This window comes from Corythoichthys intestinalis, chromosome 14, assembly GCF_030265065.1.
Source record: "Corythoichthys intestinalis isolate RoL2023-P3 chromosome 14, ASM3026506v1, whole genome shotgun sequence".
Lineage (NCBI taxonomy): Eukaryota > Metazoa > Chordata > Actinopteri > Syngnathiformes > Syngnathidae > Corythoichthys > Corythoichthys intestinalis.
The window spans coordinates 32,742,989-32,767,005 of NC_080408.1; the positions used below are offsets into that span (position 1 = coordinate 32,742,989).

Here is a 24,017-nt window from a genome sequence, read left to right on the forward strand (position 1 = left end):
AAGTTGAAAGAACGCACCAACAGTGGAATCCTCAACATCAGTTGTATTCTTAGTTTTGTTATTGCACCCCCCGAATTATTATACAAAAATGATTTTTGTTTTTTTAGGTATGACTGCTATGTTTTTTTTTTTCAATTGTTCCCCAATGTAATCATGGAACAATTATTATACATACAATATTACAATCTGGTCTATTCTGGGCAGCAAAAATCAATGCTCAAAGCCCCATGAAAAATTAATTGCCTGTAGATACCACAATATGGCTGCAAAGCGCCACTATCATCTGAATGAAGCTCTTCAAATCACTTCAACATTGTTCCTTGTCCTGAATAAGGTTATTACTTATGGCCAAAGACTGTGGCAAAACATCACTTTTGTTTGCACGAGGATTTTCAATTCACTTTAACAAAGTTCAAGGCAATATGTCTATTGCATTGGTGGCAGATAAAGAGCAAGTTAGTTTTAGTGCATTTGATAGCGGTGGTTCTACTTTATCTATTTTAAGCAAATCAACTTGAGGGGGGAATCCTATCATAATGCGACAAATCTTTTAGTCATAGTACAGAAACGAAACATCATTCATAAGATTGGGTTTCTGGATCACACCCATGAAGTATTACTTCAATCTAAATTGCTTAAACATCAAGACCCTATCAATTATCACACATCTATAGTTCTCCAAAAAGCTTGTAACAATATGTTACCTGAAAATTTACTAAAATATTTTACCATTTGGGAACGAGCTCAGAAATTGGGAGGTTACTGGGAGTTCACACTTCCTAAATTTCGAAAAACTCGCAAAAGAAAAAAAAAAAAGAGTTTGTGTACGTTTGTACATGGAATTAAATTAAGGAACAGTCAGAGTTCTCAATTCAAACAGTGTAAAAATATTCACATATTTAAATTGTGCTATAAACTAGGGCTGTCAAAATGATCGCGTTAACGCGCGGTAATTAATTTTTTAAATTAATCACGTTAAAATATTTGACACGATTAACGCACATGTCCCGCTCAGACAGTATTCTGCCTTTTGGTATGTTTTACAACAAGGTTTTTTGTGCTGTCTAACAGCGAACTCTTGTGGTGGCTTTGCGACATGGTTTATTGCTTTCTTGCCAGTTCAATATGGCTGCACGACGTCTCGGGCTGACGCCTACGTTGTAATGTTGTGCTTATATGATCCTTGGACAAGATTTGTCCGTAAGTATGGTTGTTGTAAAGAATGTACATATTATGTTAGTAAGCGAAATGTTATATTTTTTGTATGAGACGCTTTTTGTTTATGTTTAGTGAACCTGTATAGCGTGCTAAGCTAACGTTGTTGCTAATGCAATGCTTCTGTACTTTGTTGTTGTTGTTTTACTACGGTCTAAAGAGGACAATGTTTTGAGGCCATTTTATTAATAAATCAGATGAAAAAGGAAGAAGTCTGATTATTAAGGCGTCGTTAGCTAGCTGTCTAGCTTTGGAAAAAGTAGACGCTTCGGAGTGAGGACAGCATAGACAGATTTAAATGACAGTAGAGTGAAATGCCCACTACAGTTCTTATGTACCGTATGTTGAATGTATATATAATTTACAGAAAAATATGGCATATTTTATATTTGGTTTGAATTGCGATTAATTACGATTAATTAATTTTTAAACTGTAATTAACTCGATTAAAAATTTTAATCGTTTGACAGCCCTACTATAAACATTTGATTTGGTCACAATGTATTCAGGGAGGTTCCTAAATCTACATCAGCGTTCTATGTTACTGTTAACTGTGTGTTTGTAGTTCTATTACTATTGGTGGTATGTACAGTGGGGAGAACAAGTATTTGATACACTGTCAATGGGTTTTCCCATTGGCAGTGTATCAAATACTTGTTCTCCCCACTGTATATAGGAATGTGATATATGTGTACAGTATGGACCAAAAGTTTGGACACACCTCATTCAATGCAACACAAATGAAGGTCCCAACCCTATTGATAATGATAAAGCAATAAGTTCCACTAATTAACCCTGAAAAGGCATACATACCTGTGAAGTTAAGAACCATTTTCGGTGAATCACTCTTGAAGCTTGTCAAGAGAATGGCAAGAGTGTGCAAAAACTAAATCAGAGCAAAGGGTGGCTACTTTGAAGATAGTAAAATATTATCTACTGTATGTTTTTAGTTATTTCACCTTTTTTGCTAAGTACATAATTCCACAGATCTTCATTCGAAGTTTTATTACCTTCAGTGAAAATTTACAACATAAATAGTCATCAAAAATACAGAAAACGCACGAATGAGAATATGTGTCCAAACTTTTGGCCAGTACTGTATATATATTATAAACATTTTTTTCCACCTCTCTCTTTGCTGAGAGGAAATTGCCATTGCGGTTATTGTTCTTCCTTTAACTTTGTCGGGAAAAAATGTTTTCTATGTAACTACCTAAGCAAAAATAGGTTGCAGGAAAATATTTTATTTATTTGCGTTATAAATGACAATTCGGAGTGGGATTTAAAACAACACCAGATAACTTTTCAGTTTTGGTCGATTTTAGCGACGCCGGTGGTCAAAAGCAGTAGTGTTTCGCCTTAAGGAAGATTGCGTTTCCCATATGGACCTTGCCTGGCACGGCCAGAATGTTCTCCCTGTATTTTTCAAACACTGAGAGAAAAGTCTGGGAACCAGCCCAATAACGGCCTCTCGAGCAGGTACAAAATCAATCGACAAATCAGACTCGTTTATTTGCGTGACGTGTTCTTAACGAGCAACGTCACTCTTGCTCGTCGAAAGTCGTCTCCACAACAACACAGATGGTGAACAGGAGAGCCGAGAATATGTTCCAATCCACGGTAAAATCAGTTTTAAATTACCAAAAACACATCGACACGAGTCATTGACAACAGTCTGTCTCGCGCTAGACATGTTGAATAAACTCCGCTCTCCTCGTATGTTTGTTTCCGCGCGCAAGTCCCTCGTCCTGCCCTCGTCGTTTTACTAACGTCAGATCTGCCCGTCGCTGATTAGTCCACTCCGCTGTCTGTTTGCTGTGGCTTGCTCCACCCTGGAAATTGTATCCGCTGAATGGTGGCCAGACTCAATAGCTGGAACAGCGGTGAGTCTGGTGTACCAGGCAAATGTGGTCCAGCGCACACCCGCAGAGTGTCGTAAAATCATGATATCCCGGTTGCCTGCAGATGGATTAAACGACATTGCTGTTACCAGCGGCTGTGTGAAGGATGAATAGTTGTGAGGTAATGAATCCAGTTGTGGCTAAACGATAGCACATGACGGTTAGCAACCGTGTGGCTTAATGTGGCTAAGTGTGTGTGTGTGTAAGTGAGGTGGTGGGGGGGGGGGCTCATGCCAGCAAGTGAAAGCCGGGCCAGTGTTTATTCTTGAGTATCCTGGTAGACTCCCTTTTTTTTCTTCTTGGACAAAACTTTTTGTCTCTTTTGCTACTCGGCCATCTTTGCAGAATTCGCACGAAAGCATTCGCATCGACTTCCGTCTATATAATGAATGGAGAAAAGGGGAAGTGACATATGCCATCAACAGAGGCGTAGCAAGGGTCCCCAGGCAACAAGCAACATGGGGCGAGCGTATGCAAGTAATGGGGACAGTTGGGTTTGGATCAATGGGAGAAAGAGTAGCAACACAAAAATACCATCATCAGATGCGGAGGTATATACCTTTGTGTGAAATCAGTATTCAGATTGGCCCCACGACCCACCAAATTCCAATTATTCTGTAAAAACCACTGATTGGTGGACTACCAACCGAAATGAGTATTAAATTTGCTAATAAAATTGCTTAGGATTATTTTAGATGCATATATGTTGTATTTTTCTTATAGAGTATTCAACGAGGAATACGACAGGAATACGATAGATTTTTGGAAAAATCATTTCTTTAAGTAGTCACATGAATAATGAGCCAGTGAAAATCAACGTAAAACAACTCGGCAAGGACTTTCCAGAGAATATTTGGTGAGTTCCTCTTTTAACAATCATGTGTTATTAATAGCTGATTGGACTTTCTTAAACATGTAAAATCTACGTGACATGGTATTGACACACTCCCTACACTTGTCGCTGCCACAATGCAGTAAAGCTGCGTGTGCTAAATCTATTGGCCCTCTGGGGGCCCCTGCTGGATAAGGGCCCTAGGCAATTGCCTGGTTTGCCTAATGGGACGCAACGCCTCTAGCTGTCAAGCAGTCAGCACATTTGAAGTTTTTTTGTGTGTGGCAGGTTGCTGCCACCCTCTTCAAAGTTAATTAGTGCCAGTGAAAGCAAAACAGACCCCCTCAAGATATGAGGTTAAATTCAACTAGTTGTCAGTCAACATGTCATCACAAATGTTATGAAAAGATTTTATAAAGTTTGAAAAGTTACCTAGTGTTTTTTTCTGTCCCACTCCCATTCATGCATTTTTGTCTTCTTACTTATGTCACCAGTTGAAAGTAGAACTATACATATACTTGTAAAAATGACTGTCATTGCCTGAAATGAATTAATAAAACAACTTATAAATGCATTATATTTCTTTCCTCTGACACTAGACCGAGTTAATCCCTCGATGTAAAGACGTGCCATCGCTTGCAGAAGTTCTGCAGAGGGATGGAAAGCTTCTCACTGAGACTGTCCTGCAGGTAAATGGTAATACATTATGTATTCATTTTACCTGAGGTTTGCGGTCTGTGTTACTCTCAGGCAGTCGGCGGCGGATCTCCTCACAGTCTGATGGATTATTTCTCCGAGGTGCTTCTGAGTCTGAGCAGAAACTGTCTGGTTGAGCTCTCCCAATGGCTCAAAGAAATTCTGCAATCACCAGGCTTCCCCTCAGTGCACGTCCCCACGGAGCATAAACACAACTTTACCGAGCAGCTTCTCAGGTCAGATAGTTTTCACATTTTAAGTGAAAAAAAAAAAAAAAAGAATGAATTCACTTAAAAGCTAAATTATTCTTCAAGGGAGCAAAGCAACAAGCGTGGTGTGAAGGAGATGGTGAAGGACTTTTCTCTGCTCTGTAGAGGCCTGCAAGGGTCCGGACACAGCCATTACTAGCTCATATTTCCTCCCAAATTGTGATAAGACAACCTGGAATTCATTGGCTGCCATGGACGATGATACACGTCCAATCTATTTGAACCGGGAGAGTCTGGCAACGATCCTCACAGTTCAAACTGATTGGATATCTATCGCTATCAATGGCAGTCAATTGGTGGCTTTTGAAGCCCACCACAAACATTAAATGTGAATTAATGACAATATTGTTCCAAGAATAAAAAGTGAAATGGCATCATTTCTCAAATATTTTCATTTGTGTACAGTATTTGTTTTCTGTGACATAATCTTCCCACCTTGTCAAGATATAACTCCAACAAAGACATGAAATCAGATGTGTTCTCCCATTTCTTTTACAAATGTAACATAATATATTTCTGCTAATGTATTCTAAAAGTATAACACCAACAAAATGAGGAAGAAACCAACATTTTTTGTGTTGAAAGGCAAGACATCACTGATGGGGCAGGGTTGAAACTGGGGTTTCGATTGCACATCGTCGTAAGACAAACTAAAAGTAAACAACTCTTGTGGAAGTGAAGTGCTGCAGGTCTTCCATCTTGTGGGAAGTGCTCGTCTATCGGATCCGTGTAAAAAGATTCAGCACAGACTTTGATTCCTGATGACCACATATACACACAAGTTCAAGACTAAACATTTTAAAGGGCATGTACTGTATATTATTCCTATATGGTGTACCTTGGTGCAACGTGTTTTTGTGAAGATGTTCCAAAAGCGAAGAGTCTCGTCCCCCGCGCCCGTGACGATGGCCTCGCCGTCAGGGGAAACAGCCTATGAAAAGAAGTTGTTAAGAAGTTAAGCGACATTCAAACAAATTAAGCATGATGATATCATTTAATCTACCCGGTAACAGAGGTCTCACCAGGTAGAGTACTCTGTAAGAGTGGCCGGTCAGCTTGGCCACCTGCGCTAGCGACGGGTACTTCCATACCAAGATTTGGTTCTGAGAGTAGCCATGAGTGCTCACCTTGGGCCAAAGACAAGATTGGTACATATATTATGTGAAGGTCGTTCAATTGCATTCACACAAATGTTCATGGTGGTATTATTCTTAGTAGATTTGTTACAATTCCACATTTTGGACTGAAAAAATGACCCCTTATTAATTCTCACTGGCACACTCAACATTACACTACGCATGTGCCGGTATGCGATTCTGACAGTATGATAATCTTAAGCCAAAATATGACGGTATTGCAGTTAAAGTTCTAAAATATGTTACTTTGAGATATCTGGGTTAAAAAAAAAAACAAAAAAAATTCCATTGAACAGGATTTTTATTTTTCAAAACATATTAGCAAATTGGAAGATAAGTATAATGTTAAGTTGAAATAAATAAATAAATAAAATCCAAATAAGAGTAAATAAAAGCAGTCCTTTAGGTGAGCCTGAACCCACAGCCACAGTTCAACATTATGCTGATCAGAACAAAAATAATCATTTTCCATATAAAAAAACCTGTGTGTATGACTCGTATCACATTTATATTATACACACACTCTTTCTCAACACAGGTAGTTGTTATTAGTTTGAAAATCGACCGGATCCACCGTATTTTCACACGAGTGACTTCTGGTCTGCCCGATCCTAGCTACCGGTAGTAGTATTGACGCAGGAGGGTCGCGTCTCACGTCAAATAATAAACTCTGCCATTCTTTTCGCGTGCGTTGTGTTGAGCCGCTTCAAACACACGGCCGCACTGCAACTGATGTGCATTGGCTGATTGACTTTAACGCCCACGTTTCACTGCGTTCTCGCGGCGGCCACGTTGTCGCGCCGTTGACGTTTCTGGGTTATACTGTCCTACCGTGTTGGTCCTCATTATAGCAGAGAAGACGGAGTAAATATAATCTACACAAAGAAACTGTAACCCTCGAAAAGTAAGGGTTACATTATGTCAGAAACTTGTCCGGTACGCCACCGTTCCGAACCGAGCACCACGTACCGAAACGGTTCAATACAAATGCATGTACCGTTACACCCTTAGAGTACATGATTTCTTTTCTCTTGATTATAGTGAATGATCATGCAGGACTGTTTCAGTGTTTGAATGTTTTCATGTTGCTCACCAGTTCGTTGGCATGCTTGGACCATGCCAGGTTGCACACCTGTGAGCCGGTGTCGGTGCTCTGTAGAGCCTGACCCGTCAGCGTGTTCCAGAAGCGCAGACAGCGGTCAGCCGTGCCGCCCCCGGAGGCCAGCAACCCGTGCTGGTGTGGCGACCAGGCGATGGCCTTGACCGCCGCCACATGGTCGCTGTACTGCTGTACCGGAAGCAGGCTAGAGCTGTTCCATACTAACAACTAGAAGCGAATTGCAATGTCAGCAGATTCCGTTAAGTACCTTGATATGTCATTAGCATTACCTTGTTGTCGTTGCCACCGGAGGCGAGGTGCTGATGGTCAGGGGACCACTTGAGACCGCACACTTCCTGCCTGTGCCCCTGCAACCTCTTCTCAGCAGATGGGGGCGTTCTGATGTCTCGTTGCAGAATCACTCTGTCGCGACTTCCTGATGACAGCTGTTCGCCATTCCACGCCAGGGCACCTTCAAGAGGATGAGTTACGTTACAATGTGAAGAGTTTCGACGCAGCGACGGATATGACTTACCTACACGAGCTGAGTGACCCTCTAAAGTGCTCAGCTTTCGCCCACCTGCTGCATCCCAAATCTGAACGTAACCTTTGTGGGTCCCAACAGCAACCAAACTCCCCTAAGTAAGAAATCCATTTAAAGATCACTCAAAGATTGAATTTGATCTGTGGTGTCAGATACTGGTGCGCGATAATTATTGGTCCGATAATTATCGGTCCAATAATAGCAATTATGACGTCATCCCGATAATTCCAATAACATTTATAATAGGACCGATAATATGTACTGTTCTGGCTTTACAGTTTACACACTTGTATGGGAAAACAGTTGAACCTTTTGCGGGGCATTGCTCCCACCTGCTGGTTAGAATAATTCACTGCATCTATTTTTTTGTTACAGTAGTTTGGTTCAATCACTTACACATTGCGGTGTCTAGCGGTAGCATAGGCAGTCGTGAATGCTTTCTGTTACGTTTCCGCCTCGGAAATATATGTAAGTGTTTCATGTTTACGATAACATATGGATGTGCAATATATGTTTACTTCTGTGGTGAAGGGGTATATGTATAGAACTTCATAAGTTGTGTTATAGAAGCCAGCCAATGCTTTAGTAGCTCAAGCAAGTGTGCAATGCTATACATATAATAGTTGTGTATTTTGCAGTTTGTTGTATATTGAGTATTGAATATGTGTATTTTTCTGTTGTACTTTCACAATATTAAGACGAGTGTCTTCCCATAAAAGCAAGAAAAGACCAAGCCTTGTGGTTTATGGAAGTGCATTCATTCTTAGCTGGCTGTCGGGCAGTGCAGAAGTGAAACGCACTGTTTTGTTCATGTCATTATAAAAAATCTGGTGAGATCAAAGGCAAATCTATACTGAATCCACCACTAGTTTTTTTTTTTTTTTTAACCTCCAGGTGTTCAAAAACTCAGGTTATACATTAAAAAAATTATATACAGTGATACCTCAGCTCACGAACATAATTGGTTCCCAGAAAGTGTGTGTAAGGCGAAAAGTTCGTCTTCCGAACATTTATTTCCCATAAGAAACCATTAAAATGAGAATAATCCGTTCCCAGGTCCCCATAAAACATAATTTTCTACTAAATAAGCCTTAAAACTACACAAAAATATACCTTATTTTATGTATAATAAATGTGCTATTGTGTTATAATTAAAGAAATAAACTGTACTGTATAATAAAGTCGTTTTATTTACCTTTGTGATGGTAGTTGATGGCTTGATGGAATGGAGTGGGAGGAGGAGGGAGGGAGGGAGTTACTGTTTGGAAGGAGAGTGTTACCGGCAAAGTGCGCAGTTAGCGTAGACTCCACTGCTGTGCCCCCCACATGCTTTTGGTTGTTAATAAAAGCCATCCGACGCCTCTGGGTGTTTGTATGCACGCCGCCACCTTTCTGTAGAGGAAATCGGGCGAACCGAAGACAACCGACGACAACGAGCCAACGTGACTCACCGGTCCACTTCTCACTACGGTGGGAAGCTGAAAGCACCGCCAATTACCAGTCGAGGGCGAATTGGTAACACGAGTCACCTTCCATAAGGACTGTAGGTAACTCTTTTTCGGTCCCATAATAGCAAAAGTACACTCAATATGGTCCAAAATCTCTATCAAACACAAACCACGTCCGCACTCAACGAAAGTGAGGGGACGAACTGGGACGCCGTGAGCGTGCGTCAGCTTCTCGTGGCGCTTTTCGACCGCGTGAATTGGTTCGTCCGCCGAAAACTAGTTCGTCAGCAGAGACTATATGCTCGCGAATTTAATGTTCGTGAGGCGAAAAGTTCGTGAGCTTAAGCGTTCGTGAGCCAAGGTATCACTGTATTTATTATCGGTTATCGATATCGGTATCGGCTTTGAGGAGCAGGAAGTTATCGGTATCGGTTTCAAAAAATGGATATCGTGCACCCTTAGTGTCAGATAAAAAAAGTTTTATGGAAAATTTAAATATACAGTGGTACCTCTACATACGAAGTTAATTCGTTCCAGGGCCTTGTTTGTAAGTCGAAATGGTCGTATGTCGAGCAGGATTTACCCATAGGAATACATTATAATTCCGTTAATTTGTTCCACAGCCCAAAAACCTACACTAAATCCTTAATAATACTGTTGGTACTATTACAAATGACATTTAAACATAGCAAAACAAATAAGTTATAAATAAAAATCTGAATAATACTATAATAATAATAATTAATAATTATTCCTGTAAATAATGTAACGAATCGGATTCTAATGTGGCGGACAGCTTTTGCTGTACCTGAACGCACCGCGGGGCTTACGTCACAGTGAGATAGGTCAGTGTGGTAGAGATACAGTATTGGCCCGAATATAAGGCGGCCCTGATTATAAGACAACCCCCTCTTTTTCAAGACTCAAGTTTGAAAAAAGACTTTTTGAACACCAAATTAATTTTTATACAGAAAATAATTACAGTACATCTGAAACAAATGATTATAACAATATATTTGAGAGAAAAAGCATGTTATTTTTCCTCATTCAAATCTTAATATCTGAACATTTAAATATGTAAACTAAAGTGCAATCACATTCGTAAATGAATGGCTTCTGGTTTTTGAAATGTAAATAAACCAATCTATTGTGATAAAACAACAAAATTGCATTAACAATCAAAGTGAAGTCTAACTGTAACTGTAGTCTTGAAACAATTCTGAATAAGGAAAAACATTGCAATAAAATAATGCAAACTGGTTAAACTTGAGAGTAGCTGAGATCCGTCATGACAGAACATTACTCCTCAAGTTCAGCATTCGCTTGATATCTGGCGCCATCTAGCGTCGTGAATGGGTATAATAACTAGACCCCGAATATAAGACGACTCCTACTTTTTCAGTCTTATTTCAATGCAAAAAACGTCTTATATTCGGGCCAGTACGGTAACACTCTCATTTTCTTGGGAGCACAGTCAACTGCGTCGGACAATGGGGTTTTGTTTTGGATAAGTAAAAATAAATGATAAAAATGTGACGAAGCTGCCGATTTCCATGGCGATGTTACCACAATAATTGTGAACTTATAAAGACTGGCGAGCAGTGGTTGGAAGAGGACCGTGGAGCTGTGTTGTTGAGCCAGTTCACGGATGCGCACCCCACGCTCATATTTTTCTATAATTTACATCTTCATTTCAAAGGTAAGCATCACTTTTTTCCTTGTTTCACCAACTGTACCCACTTTTTTGAAACCTGTGTTGATTTCTCACACAAGAAAATCCGTCGTTTGCGCGCTGTCATGTCGTATTTCAAGCATGTCGTCGGATGTAGAAACAAAAAGCGAGTCAAATTTTACGTCGGCTGTCGAAAAGATCGTGTGTTGAAGCAATCGTATGCCGAGGTACTATTGTACTTAGTTTTTGATATTGCTAAATGTGCTATGTGGTGTGGTGGTGGTGTGGCATACAGTGGTACCTCGACATATGATCCTTTCGACATCCGACGTAAACTTTGACTGGTCATTTGTCTCGACATATGACGACATGCTCAAAATACGACAGTGGTGGTGGATGAAGTACTCACTTTTTTTTTTTACTTAGAGATATAGGTGCAAAAATTACTTGAGTAAAAGTACAAATATCTAAGAAAAAAATTACTAAAGTAAAAGTACTTGCTTTAAAGTGCATGTGACACGAAAAAGCATGTTTGTTTCATAATACACGTGGTATTTTATGCTCCTGAATGATATGGACCGCTTGGATGTGTGTGGAAGTGATCGCTATATTTATTTAGTTTCTTGAATCCCGCGCCATGAAAATGAGTGACTTCCGGCTTCGGTCTTGCATTGAGGACGTTGGATTGAGGGCGCTGTGACTTGTACGGGTGAAGGCGTCCTCTTCACTAAACAGCCGTACTGTTGTGTATGAGGACTAATGATTCAGCTGATTTTGCGGATTAATACGTTTATTTTTTGCATCACGCCAGCCAAACGGCTGCAGAAAAATCTTGCTTTATGAGGGAGAGGCGTGTGCGCCTTTTTGGAGTTTCAAAAGGTTCCCATTCACCGTGGATATTGGCCAAAACAAGCCCTACTACTGTGGGACCATTGGACTTACGAGGAAGTGAGTAAACATCTTGTTTTGTATTGTGTCAAATACGTATACAGCGATTACAAAGTAAACACTACAAACTTTCTTTAAATAAAGGACTACTTACGTTTGATCATTGATAGGCATTAAAAAAGCTCTCCTCATGCACATTAGCTGCACGTTAGCTGCACAAAAACTGCAGCCGCCCTCCTCCGGGAAACGAACTGTAAATTGCTCTCCGCCGGGCGGTTTGCCGATCCACAAGGACAATCGACAACCCAGTTGTCATGTCAAATAATCTGGGCTAGTTATGTGTGATTTTCCGCTTCAAAGACTTTGAAACATCTCTCGGTTCGGGTTAGAATGTCGGCTAGCTGTCACGCCTCTTGGTTTGTTTACATTCTCCGAAGCCGGGGAAGGGAAATGACATATGTCCGATTAAGGTGTCATAAAATATCGTTCGGGAGGTGCGACAGTAAAGGTGAAGTCAACAGTTTTGACCATTATGGAGTAATTTTGCCATGTCGTCCTGAATAAGTGCATTTTTATTATTTCATATTCCATTTAGCACAAGACTGTTATTTGTCATGACCATGCCATTGATTTAGCAATTGGGGAAAATACTTGGATAAAAAGTATATACTGTAAAAATATTGAAGTAAAGAGACAGAAACAATGACATTTTGCAGCTCTCTTCGTCGCATTTTCCTCGTTGTGTATAGTTCCCCCTCGACGGGCTGACTGGTCCTTCTCAAGCCATTTATTTAGCTATTGGGGAAAAATACTTGGATAAAAAGAATATCCGGTAAAAATATTGGAGTAGAGAGGTTGAAACAATGACATTTTGCGGCTCTCTTCGTCGCGTTTTCCTCGTTCTGAATAATTCCCCCTCAATGGGCTGAATAGTAAAACCGATGAGCCCAGTTTCCCGCTGACGTCATCCACCTGTTGGGGACGCTAGATCCCTATAATGGTAGGCGTGGCTAACCGGTGCCTGGATGACCTCCCTACAACGCCCTGGCATGCTGCTAATGAGACGACGGGGGGTGTCCTAGAGAATCTCCTCCCAGATCTGGATCTGGAGCTCCTGGACAGTCTGAGGAGCAACCTGGCTCTGCCAGATGGACCTAAACACAATGTCCCAGAGGTGTTCTATTGGATTTAGGTCAGGAAAACGTGGGGGCCAGTCAATGTTATCAATTCCTTCTTCCTTCAGGAACTGTTACATACTACAGCCACATGAAGTTGGGCATTGTCGTATACCAGGAGGAACCCAGGCCCCGCTGCACAAGGGTAGCTTATGACAATGAGTCCAAGGATTTCATCCCGATACCTAATAGCAGTCTGTGTGTCCTTCCAGAGATAGGCCTCCCCTGACCATCATTGACCCACCACCACACCGGTCATGCTGAATGATGTTGCAGGCAGCATAACGTTCTCGATGGAATCTCCGGACCCTTTCACGTCTGTCGCATGTGCTCTGGTTGAACCTGCTTTCATCGGTGAAGAGCACAGAGCCAGTGGCATAGTTGCAAATTCTAGTGGTCTATGTCAAATGCCTCTTAAGCTCTACGGTGATTGGCAGTGAGCACAGGGCTCTCTACAGGATGTCAGGCCCTCAGACCATCCTCAGGGAGCCCATTTCTGATTGTTTGGTCAGAAACATTCACACCAGTGGCCTGCTGGAGGTCATTTTGTAGGGCTCTGGCAGTGTTCCTTCTATTCCTCCTTGAACAAAGGAGTGGATACCTATCCTGCTGAGGGTCTTAAGGATCTTCTACAGCCCTGTCCAGCTCTCCTGGAGTAACTACCTGTCTCCTGGAATCTCCTACAGGACGACAGGTTGGTCCTCTGACTGTCCAGGAATTCAGTGATGTGCTGGTCCAGATCTGGGTGGAAATCCTCCAGGAGAACATCTGCCACCTCATCAGCAGCATGCCCAGGCATTGCAGGGAGGTCATACAAGCATGCAGAGGCCAAAAACACTACTAAGCTTCATTTTGACTTGTTTAAAGGACATTACATCAAAGTTGGATCAGCCTGTAGTGTGTTTTTCCACTTTCATTTTGAGTATAATTCCAAATCCGGACCTCCATCGGTTGATACATTTCATTTTCATGGATAATTTTTGTCTCTCTTTGTTGTCAGCACGTTCAACTATGGAAAGAACAATGTATTTAATAAAAATATTTCATTCATTCTGATCTACAACATGTTATGTTAGTGTTCCCCGTATTTTTTTGAGCAGTATGTATACATATACAGTGGGGAGAACAAGTATTTGATACACTGCCGATTTTGCTGGTTTTCCCACATGCAAGCCATGTAGAGGTCTGTAATTTGTATCATAAGTTGTCTTCAACTGTGAGGGTCGGAATCTAATACAAAAATCCAGAAAATCACATTGTATAATTCTTAAATAATAAATTTGTATTTAACTGCATGAAATAAGTATTTGATACATTACCAACTAGTAAATATTTCGGCTCTTAGTTCTTTTTTAAGAACCCTTCCTGTTCTCCACTCATTACCGGAAGTAACTGCACCTGTTTGAACTTGTTACCTGTATAAAAGACACCTGTTCACATGCTCAAACAAACAAACTCCAACCTCTCTACAATGGCCAAGACCAAAGAGCTGTGTAAGGACATCAGGGATAAAATAATAGACCTGCACAAGGCTGGGATGGGCTACAGGAAAATAAGCAAGCAGCTTGGTGAGAAGGTAACAACTGTTGGAGCGATTATTAGAAAATGGAAGAAGTTCAAGTTGACAGTCAATCTGCCTCATTCTGGGGATCCATGCAAGATCTCACCTCGTGGGGCATCACTTATCATGAGGAAGGTGAGGGATCAGCCCAGAACCACATGGCAGGACCTGGTCAATGACCTGCAGAGAGCTGGAACCACAGTCTCGAAGAAAACCATCGGAAACACATTACGCCGTCATGGATTAAAATCCTACAGCGCACGCAAGGTCCCGCTGCTGAAGCCAGTGCATGTCCAGACATGTCAGAACTTTGCCACTGACCATCTGGATGATCCAGAGGAGCAATGGGAGAAGGTCATGGGGTTGGATGAAACCAAAATTGAACTTTTTGGTCTAAACTCGGCTCGTCGTGTTTGAAGGAAAAAGAAGGATGAGTACAACCCTAAGAACACCATCCCAACCGTGAAACAAGGAGGAGGAAACATCATTTTTTGGGGCTGCTCCTCTGCCAAGGGTACAGGACGACTGCCCGTATTGAGGGGAGGATGGATGGGGATATGTATCGCCAGATCTTGGCTGACAACCTCCTTCCTTCAGTGAGAGCACTGAAGATGGGTCGTGGCTGGGTCTTCCAGCATGACAACGACCCAGAGCACACAGCCAAGGCAACTAAAGAGTGGCTCCGTAAGAAGCAGCTTAAGGTCCTGGAGTGGCCTAGCCAGTCACCAGATCTGAACCCCATAGAAAATCTATGGAGGGAGCTTAAAGTCCGTGTTGCCCGGCAGCAGCCCCGTAACCTGAAGGCTCTGGAGAAGATTTGCATGGAGGAGTGGGCCAAAATCCCTGCTGCAGTGTGTGTAAACCTAGTCAAGGAAACGTTTGGTATCTGTAATAGCAAACAAAGGTTTCTGTACCAAATATTAAGTTCGATTTTTGTGATGCATCAAATACTTATTTCATGCAATTAAATGCAAATTTATTATTTAAAAATCATACAACGTGATTTTCTGTTTTTTTGTATTAGATTCCGTCCCTCACAGTTGAAGAGAACTTATGATACAAATTACAGACCTCTACATGCTTTGCAAGTGGGAAAACCAGCATAATCGGCAGTGTATCAAATACTTGTTCTCCCCACTGTATATATAAATATGAAAACACATACATACAGAGATCTGAGTCATTATTCAAAAAAATAACCAGAAAATTCATTGACTGCTGTTTTCTTTAAAACTGTGCAGAATGGAAAAAAAAACTAACAATAAAATTCACCGTACTGTAAACAGAAGGTTAACAAGCTCAAAAACTCCAAAACTTAGCTTAATGTTGGATTTCAAGCAACTATCAGGTGCATACTGCATACTGTACAAGAGTGCATTGGTTTTTATTAGTTATTACCTTCTTCGCCTCCGTCATCTTGCTTGTACTTGTGTTGCTGCCTCTAGTGCTCAGTTACGGTAAAGTTGCACAGGGCTTATCGATTACGCCGGAGTCATGAAAACGAAACGATCAATCCACAATGAGAAAAAAAAAAAGTAACGTGTAACGCAGACAACATTTTGAAAAGTAGTGAAGTAAAAAGTACTGATACGTACCTGCTGTAAAATGTAGTGAAGTATGAGTAAGTACAATATAAGTAAAAAGTACCACTTCATATTTGTACTCAAGTACGGACACACAAAAATTTTTTCTTAAGTACAGTATCGCAGTACTTTTACTTTGTTCCATTCCACCACTGAAATACGATTCACGACAGCGCTGCAATTTCATTGTTTTCCTGCAAGACGAACGCACGGCGGATTTTATTGTGAGTGAAATCAACATGGGTCCCAACAAGTTTAGTGCAGTTGGTGAAAAAAGTAAAAATGTGACACTTAACCATTGAAATTAAGATGCAAATGACAGAAAAATACGAGCGTGGTGTGTGCGTCAGTGAACTGGCTCGACAATACGGCCGGAATATATCTCGACGGTCCTCCTCCGAACTCCATTCGCCAGTCTTTATAAGATTAGGTGACAATTATTATTATTGTAACATTGGCAAGGAAGTCACCAGCTTCTTCAGGTTTTTAACCATTTATTTCAGAACTGGTGCAACACAACACGCCTACTGTCCGCCCCAGTTGAAGCCAACAACAAAAAATTAAACGAGAAAGTGATATCTCTACCACACCTTTATTACTCTGTCACATCAGCCACGTGGTGCGTTCAGGAACAGCACGCAAAACACAACCGTCAAATTAGAACCCAATTCTTTACATTATTATTATTCCAATTTGTATTTTTAATTTATTTGTTTTGCTATGTGTAATTGCTATTTCTGATTGTACCTGCAGTATTTATGAAGGATTTAGCGTATGTTTTTGGGCTGTGGAACGAATTAATCGAATTATAATGTATTCTTATGGGAAAATCCCGTTCGATATAAGATCATTTCGACTTACAAACCAAGTCCTGGAATTAATTAAATTCATATGTAGAGAGAGGTACCACTGTACTCAGCAATCACTTTGGGCAAAACTTTTTTTAGTTTTTTTTTTTAAAGGTACATAATATTATGTCTGGTTCTTTCTCTAATAAAATGTTTAAACTGGCTATCCTTTGTTGAGGCATAACAGACTCAAAGTTTCATGCGCCTCACCCTCTCGTTCCAGCAAACTGAAGTCACGGAATCGCCATCCACCGAAAGATCGCACAACCGTGTAACCTGTGAGGCACAAACAATGTCATTTTTACTTAACTGAACTTGCGTATCTAGACGCACTTAAGACGTTTGCTGCCATTGACGGCGAGACGTTCAATCCATTTTTTTCCCTCACTGTTCAAAATGATTGGATGTCCATTGCCTTCAAGTGCAGCCATTGAGTGAAAAAAATGTACTTAAATGTACAATGGACCTATTGCAAAAGCCCCACTCCTTGCAAAACCTGGTCAACCCAAGGCTCTGTCATATTCTCAGTGACAATGACTGAGTAAACGAACAATTTATAGATGATGGCGGGAGTTCAAATTTCTGAATTTTCACTACCACAGCAGGCAAGAAACATGTTTTTTTTTTTTTTTTTTTTTAATATGAAATGTTTTTTGTCCGTTTGTTTGTTTTAATGAATTTCGTCGAGAAGCAGACAGTGTTGCAGTATGCTGTGGACAGGTGTGTCCATGGTGATTAACTTTACAGAGAGGAGACCATTATTATAATCCAGGCGAAATGCTCCTACTCGCAACTTAAAAACGAGAAACCCCACAGGCTGAATATCTATCTAGCTATAACGTTAGCTACTTACTGGACTGTCTCAGGAAATTAGAATATTGTGTATTCTAATTTCCTGAGACAGTCCTGTATATATACACAGGACTGTCTCAAAAAATTAGAATATTGTGTATTCTAATTTCCTGAGACAGTCCAGTAGTAATGTTATGTCCTGTGTTCTGTCAGATTTTTCTTCCAAATCTTTTGTGGCGATGATTTTTTTTTTCGTCAAACCTTTTCTTTTATCCCAGGCAATAGTAGGTGGCTTATTTACCTGACATGTTTATTAAGAGAATTTTTTGTAAAATTTTAAATAAAGTTGTGGTGTTAACTTTAGACTTTCAGTGCTGGGTTCTTGACAAATTTTATTTTGTTTTTGTAGTGACGGGCTAGTAAACAAATAGGCAGTCAAGTGTTAGCAAACTAACGCTAATAGTTAAGTCTGCGTTTTTGCTACATGGTTTTAAGTATTTTTTAATTATTATTATCATTTTTTTTTTTTTTTTTTTTTACAAATCGATCATTAACTTACCTTTGAGCAAGCATAAGTGTCCTTGGGTGACTGTCTAGTTTACGTGGTTGACGACAGAGCGTTATCCATAGTGTGCATTTGGTGAGCTTTCTTATTTGGCTTCGAAAAAGGAACACTAAAAAATCTCCCCCCAATCTTTCAGTGTACCTGGTGTCGGAATTACAGGTACCCCAGGCACAGCATTAAAGCATCGGGTTTTAGAAAAATGTTTGCTAACACTTCACAATAAGGGTCCCTTAATTAACCCTTAATTTAATGCATTTTTAGACAATAACTAATGTTTAAGTAACATTACAATAATTATTATAATTGCTCATCTAACATTTATTAATATATTAATTAACATGAGTTAATGCATTAGCTAATGCATTAGTTAATATTAGGGCTGTCAAAATTATCGCGTTAACGGGCATTAACTAATTTTTAAAATTAATCACGTTAAAATATTTCACGCAATTAACGCAGATGCCCCGCTCAGACAGATTTAAATGACAGTACAGTGAAACGCTCACTTGTTGTGTTTTATGGAGTTTTGCCACCCTCTGCTGGCGCTTGGGTGCGACTGATTTTATAGACTTCAGCACCCATTGTGTAAGTAATTATTGACATCAACAATGGCGGGCTACTAGTTTATTTTTTGATTGAAAATTTTACAAATTTTATTAAAACGAAAACATAAAGACAGGTTTTAATATAAAATTTCTATAACTTGTACTAACATTTTTCTTTTAAGAACTACAAGTCTTTCTATCCATGGATCGCTTTAACAGAATGTTAAAAATGGTAATGCAATCTTGTTGATTTATTGTTATAATAAACAAATACAGTCCTTATGTACCGTATGTTGAATGTATATATCCATCTTGTGTCTTATCTTTCCATTCCAACAATAATTTACATAAAAATATGGCATATTTTATAGATGGTTTGAATTGCGATTAATTGCGATTAATTACGATTAATTAATTTTTAAGCTGTAATCAACTCGATTAAAAATTTTAATCGTTTGACAGCCCAAGTTAATAGATAAACAGACAGTAACAAATGGTTTGGTAAAATTAAAAATATATATGGGCCTATATTTGGTTAGGGTTTAAGGTTTGTTAAATTAGCATTTATAATTTCTTAGTTAAGGGATATGTGTGCTACACTTTACAATAAGGTTCCAAAAAGCATTTAGTAATGGTTAATAAAGGTTAAGGGGGAGGGGGATTACTAATTACTAAATGTTTTTTGGACCCTTATTGTAAAGTGTAGCACACATATCCCTTAACTAAGAAATTATAAATGCTAATTTAACAAACCTTAAACCCTAACCAAATATAGGCCCATATATATTTTTAATTTTACCAAACCATTTGTTACTGTCTGTTTATCTATTAACTTGGGCTGTCAAACGATTAAAAATTATATTATGCTTATTATATTATATTATATTATATTATATTATATTATATTATATTAAAATTATAAATGCTTAATTTACCCCCTTTTAACGTTTATTAACCATTACTGAATGCTTTTTGGACCCTTATTGTCAAGTGTAGCACATGTGTCCCTTAACTAAGAAATTATTAATGCGTAGGGCAACCCCCCTTAACATTTATTAACCACTACTAACAAATAACAAACCCTAACCCTAAACCCTAACCCTATATATATATATAATTAATTTTACCAAACTATTAGTTACTGTCGGGTTATGCATTAACTAATGCATTAATTAATGCATTAACTCATGTTAATTAATATATTAAGAAATGTTAGATAAGAAATTATTTTATTGTTACTTAAACATAGTTATTGTCTTAAAATGCATTAACTGATGCATTAACTCATTTTATTTAATGTGTTAATACATGTTAGAAAAGGGATTAAATGAATTACTGTCATGTTACTTAAACATGAGTTATTGTCTAAAAATGCATTAACCAATATTAATTAAGGGACCCTTATTGTAAAGTGTTACCAAATCTTTTAAGTCACAACCACATAGCATTCCAATCCCAATATATGGCTAGAAGACTTTTCGGATTTGGAGGCGTGGTTTTGCGATAGGTCATTGGTATTTGACACATCTGAGGTGATTCTCCCCCAATTTGACATAGTTAAAGTGCATATGACACCAAAAAGCATGTTTATTTCATATTTCACCCGGTGTTTTATGCTCCTGAATGAAATGCACCGCTTGGATGTGTGTGGAAGCGATCGTTTTATATATTCAATTTTTGAATCCTGCGCCATGAAAATGAGTGACTTCCGGCTTCAGTCTCGGGTTTAGGACGAATACGAATGTGACATAACCCGGGTCAGCGTCTCACAATACATCATTGCTTTATAGTATGCAGATGGACTGCGGATTCAGCTGATTTTGCAGATTAATTTGTTTATTTTTCGCATCACGCCAGCCAAACGGCTGCAGAAAATTGTTGCTGCCCTAGGGAGAGGCGTGTGAGCCTTTTTTGGGTTTCAAAAGGTTCCTCTTTACCACGGATATTGGCCAAAACAACCCCTACTACTGTGGGACCATTGGACTTACGAGGAAGTGAGTAAACATCGTCTTTTGTATTATGTCAAATACTGGGATCGTGGCACACGTTTTAATACGGAGGTGGCTTGCATTCTGTGGCTGATTGTCCACCGAGAATGCAACGAACGGCGGCAAACAAGCCGCCGGTCGTCGCATGTTTGCACGACTTGTTTCATTTTCAACCCCATCATAAATTGCAACTGCGTGTTAAAAATAGCTGCAAATACACCGTTTACAAAGTAAACACTACAAACTTTCTTTAAATAAAGGACTATTTAGGACTATTTACTTAAGTTTGATCATGGACGGACATGTAGAAAAGTTCTCCTCAGACACATCCAGCCATGTAAGCTGCACAAGAATGCATGATGCTCTCTAACTGTTTACATCTTCGCCGTGTAGTAAAGCATTATTTTACGCCATATTGGTGTTAACCATGTGGCAGCTACGCGCTCCTCCGATGTTGGCCGGTTTGTCTGACGGTACTGTCCAGCTGCTTCCCCGGAGAGCTCTCCTGTCCAGAGCAGGGGAACGAGCTGTAACTTGCTTGCCACCGGGCGGGTTGCCGATCGGCGAAGACAATCGACAACCTCGCCGGCGTGTGACATGATCTGGGCTAGTTTTGTGTGATTTTTCGCATCGAAAAGCGCAAATAAGACTTTGAGACGTCACTCGGTTCAGGTTAGCATGTCAGCTAGCTGTTACGCCACTTGGTTTGCTTACATACTCAGAAGCCGGGGCAGGGAAATGACAAAAGCCGGACTAACTACAGTGGCATAAAATATCAGTTGGGAGGTGCGACAGTAAAGGTGAAGTCGACAGCTTTGACCATTACGGAGTAATTTTGCTATGTCGTACTGAATAAATGCATTTTTATTATTCCATATAGTACAAGACTGTTATTTGTCATGACCATACTATTTATTTAGTAACTGGGGAAAAATACTTGGATAAAAAGAATATCCTGTAAAAATATTGGAGTAGAGAGACTGAAACAATGAGATTTTTCGGCTCTTTTCGTCGCATTTTCCTCGTTATGAATAATTCCCCCTCAATGGGCTAAATTCTAAATCAGATGAAACCATGACCCTGCCAACATCATCCTCCTGTTGGCGACGCTAGAGCCCTATATTGGTAGGCGTGGCTTAACGGCGGATTAAAAGACTGATTTTTTGTCATCTGCACTTTGCCAAATTGTTGTATATAGCCGAATCGTCTCAGAATACGATTCTAATTCACATAATAATGCTATTTAAGACTTTTTTTATCCTGTCGTACGCACTTTAAGCTTGCCATACAACCTGGCTGGTGCAGGCACTCCACAGGTAGACGCAGGCTCCCAAGCCAACACTGAGTAAGTTTCCCGCCGACCAGTCGACCAGGTTGAGGTAGAAGTCGTCCTGCAGTTCCGGGGCGTCCAGCACCTTGAAGGGGATCTTGGAGATCTTGCGGGCCGGTTTACAAAGCGAACGTAGCAGCTTGTGACTGGAGGAGCGCAAGATAGGAATTGAGCATGAGACTTTTAAATGAGCGAAGCGTCGCTTACCTCTTGTTAGTAAGCGGAGAAAGAGAGTAGGGTGAAACTTCGTTATCGCTATCGAAAGGCACTCTCTTAGTGTGGACAGTGAACTGCGAAAGGAATAACAGGCAGAATCATCTCACTGGTATGTGACACAAATGATTAGAAAACGGGTTGTGATTTTCAACCCTCTTACCCGAAATAGACCGTGAGAGCAGACGGCCTGACGCCTTTCGTCAGAGTGAACATCTGACATGGACTCGATTCCCGCACCCAGCAACTCATTCCTCAATAAAGCAGCGTATGCCACGGTATCTGTCGGCAGACATATGACATGCTTGAGAAACATTAGAAAAGACGTAGGCACCAATGGGGATTCCTGACCTTTGCCCGAATCCGAACTGGCATCTTTTGCTTTCCGGTTCTGGCTGGGGGAACGACAGTTTTCCTGTGCAGAGAAAAAAAGAAAGCCAACACAATTAAGCATCTGATCACCTGACTTTGTTATCAACAGGTAAACGCCTGCTCACGTTGGCGTAGTGGAAGTTGATGCTCCAGTTGCTTCCAGCACGAGTAGGGATAAAGCGGTCCCCTGACTTCACGCTGATGGGGCTGCAGTTAACACTTCCACACTGCGGAGAGGTCAGCCATATTAGCTCATTGGTTGACATTGCCAAAGACATACAAATCTATTTTAACTGGGAGGGCTACTTGTAATGCTTGTGCTAGCGTTTTAGCACTAGCTCGCATTTATAATATTGGGCTTTACATCTCTAACTTGTACAGGTCAAACTATGAGATCATATCAAATGTCTATTAAGATGGCCCACGGGTGCATTGCAATCATGCTACCACTCTTATCATCCAAATTTATAATTCTCTTCCAAAATTGCCTGAAGAAAACATGTGGCTGTAAGAATCCAACAACAAAAAATATATCTGGTGTGAACCAGTGTGTATCACTAAATCAAAGTGTGGCAAACTTAGCTTGGATGACAGTTTCATTTACACTATTTTTCTGCTTCAAGGGAGGAAGGACTATTGATATTAGGGTTGTGACAAAATATCGAAATGGTGATATATCGTGATACGTTGTACCCCAAAAGGGTATCGATATGCTCCTGCCAAGAATCGAGTTATCGTTTTAAAATGGTGTCAATGTCTAAAAAAAAATAACAAGGAACCAACAAGTTGCTACCAAAATCTTCCACAATAATAGTGTTTCAGTTAACACTAAGGCTGCATTGAAGGTGCACGACGCCCAATCCATTTAAACTGGGAATGTTCGTTCATTTGAAACCAGAGCAGTCACAGTCATTCTGTCTGATATTCAGGGCATTTACAGGTCACTTGCAGTTCATTTTAGGGCATTTATAGGTCATTTCCTGTTGAGTTTGAGTCACTGCCTATTTATTTGGGTGATTCCCAGGTCACTTCCTGTTCTGTAACTCAAAATAAACAGCAAGTGATCCATAAAATACCCTAAAATCAACAGGAAGTTACTGAAAATCAACGGGACCTTAAATGGCCCAAAATTACCTCATTGCCTGGCATTGGCTGCCACTGACGGCTATAGACGTTTAATCCATTTGAAGTGGGAGGGATGGCAGCGAACGTCTACTAGTGATAAACTCATTCCAATTCACAGCAGAAGCTTGTTTTTTCTGTTTGTTAGTTGTTTGTAGAATATTCTACTATGATTTCCTGACCAAAGTATCGATAATCGTTGTATCGCCATATCATCAGATCA

The 24,017-nt window shown here is 40.1% G+C and overlaps 2 protein-coding genes across 5 annotated transcripts in view; one reads left to right on the forward strand and one right to left on the reverse strand.

Annotated features, from left to right (window-relative positions):
- LOC130929850 (importin-13-like) overlaps positions 1-5,281 on the forward strand; it is a 26,236-nt gene extending 20,955 nt beyond the window's left edge. For all 3 annotated transcript variants that reach the window (XM_057857435.1, XM_057857436.1, XM_057857438.1), the window contains 3 exons: positions 4,548-4,637; positions 4,699-4,880; positions 4,959-5,281. In XM_057857435.1, the coding sequence (XP_057713418.1) occupies positions 4,548-4,637; positions 4,699-4,880; positions 4,959-5,052 (366 nt within the window). In that variant the 3' untranslated portion in view covers positions 5,053-5,281. The remainder of the gene's footprint in view (positions 1-4,547; positions 4,638-4,698; positions 4,881-4,958) is intronic.
- Positions 5,013-24,017, reverse strand: part of fzr1b (fizzy/cell division cycle 20 related 1b) — a 26,621-nt gene continuing 7,616 nt past the window's right edge. Inside the window, exons 1-12 of one of the 2 annotated variants that reach the window (XM_057857440.1) lie at positions 22,798-22,883; positions 22,652-22,715; positions 22,464-22,582; positions 22,295-22,377; positions 22,031-22,233; positions 17,078-17,143; positions 7,684-7,786; positions 7,439-7,620; positions 7,143-7,376; positions 5,936-6,040; positions 5,752-5,844; positions 5,013-5,671 (exon numbers count right to left, since the gene is read on the reverse strand). In XM_057857440.1, coding sequence (XP_057713423.1) covers positions 5,630-5,671; positions 5,752-5,844; positions 5,936-6,040; positions 7,143-7,376; positions 7,439-7,620; positions 7,684-7,786; positions 17,078-17,143; positions 22,031-22,233; positions 22,295-22,377; positions 22,464-22,552 — 1,200 coding nt within the window. In that variant the 5' untranslated portion in view covers positions 22,553-22,582; positions 22,652-22,715; positions 22,798-22,883 and the 3' untranslated portion in view covers positions 5,013-5,629. Of the gene's footprint in view, positions 5,672-5,751; positions 5,845-5,935; positions 6,041-7,142; positions 7,377-7,438; positions 7,621-7,683; positions 7,787-17,077; positions 17,144-22,030; positions 22,234-22,294; positions 22,378-22,463; positions 22,583-22,651; positions 22,716-22,797; positions 22,900-24,017 lie in introns of those variants that run through there. The other variant, XM_057857439.1, reaches the window with a different exon arrangement.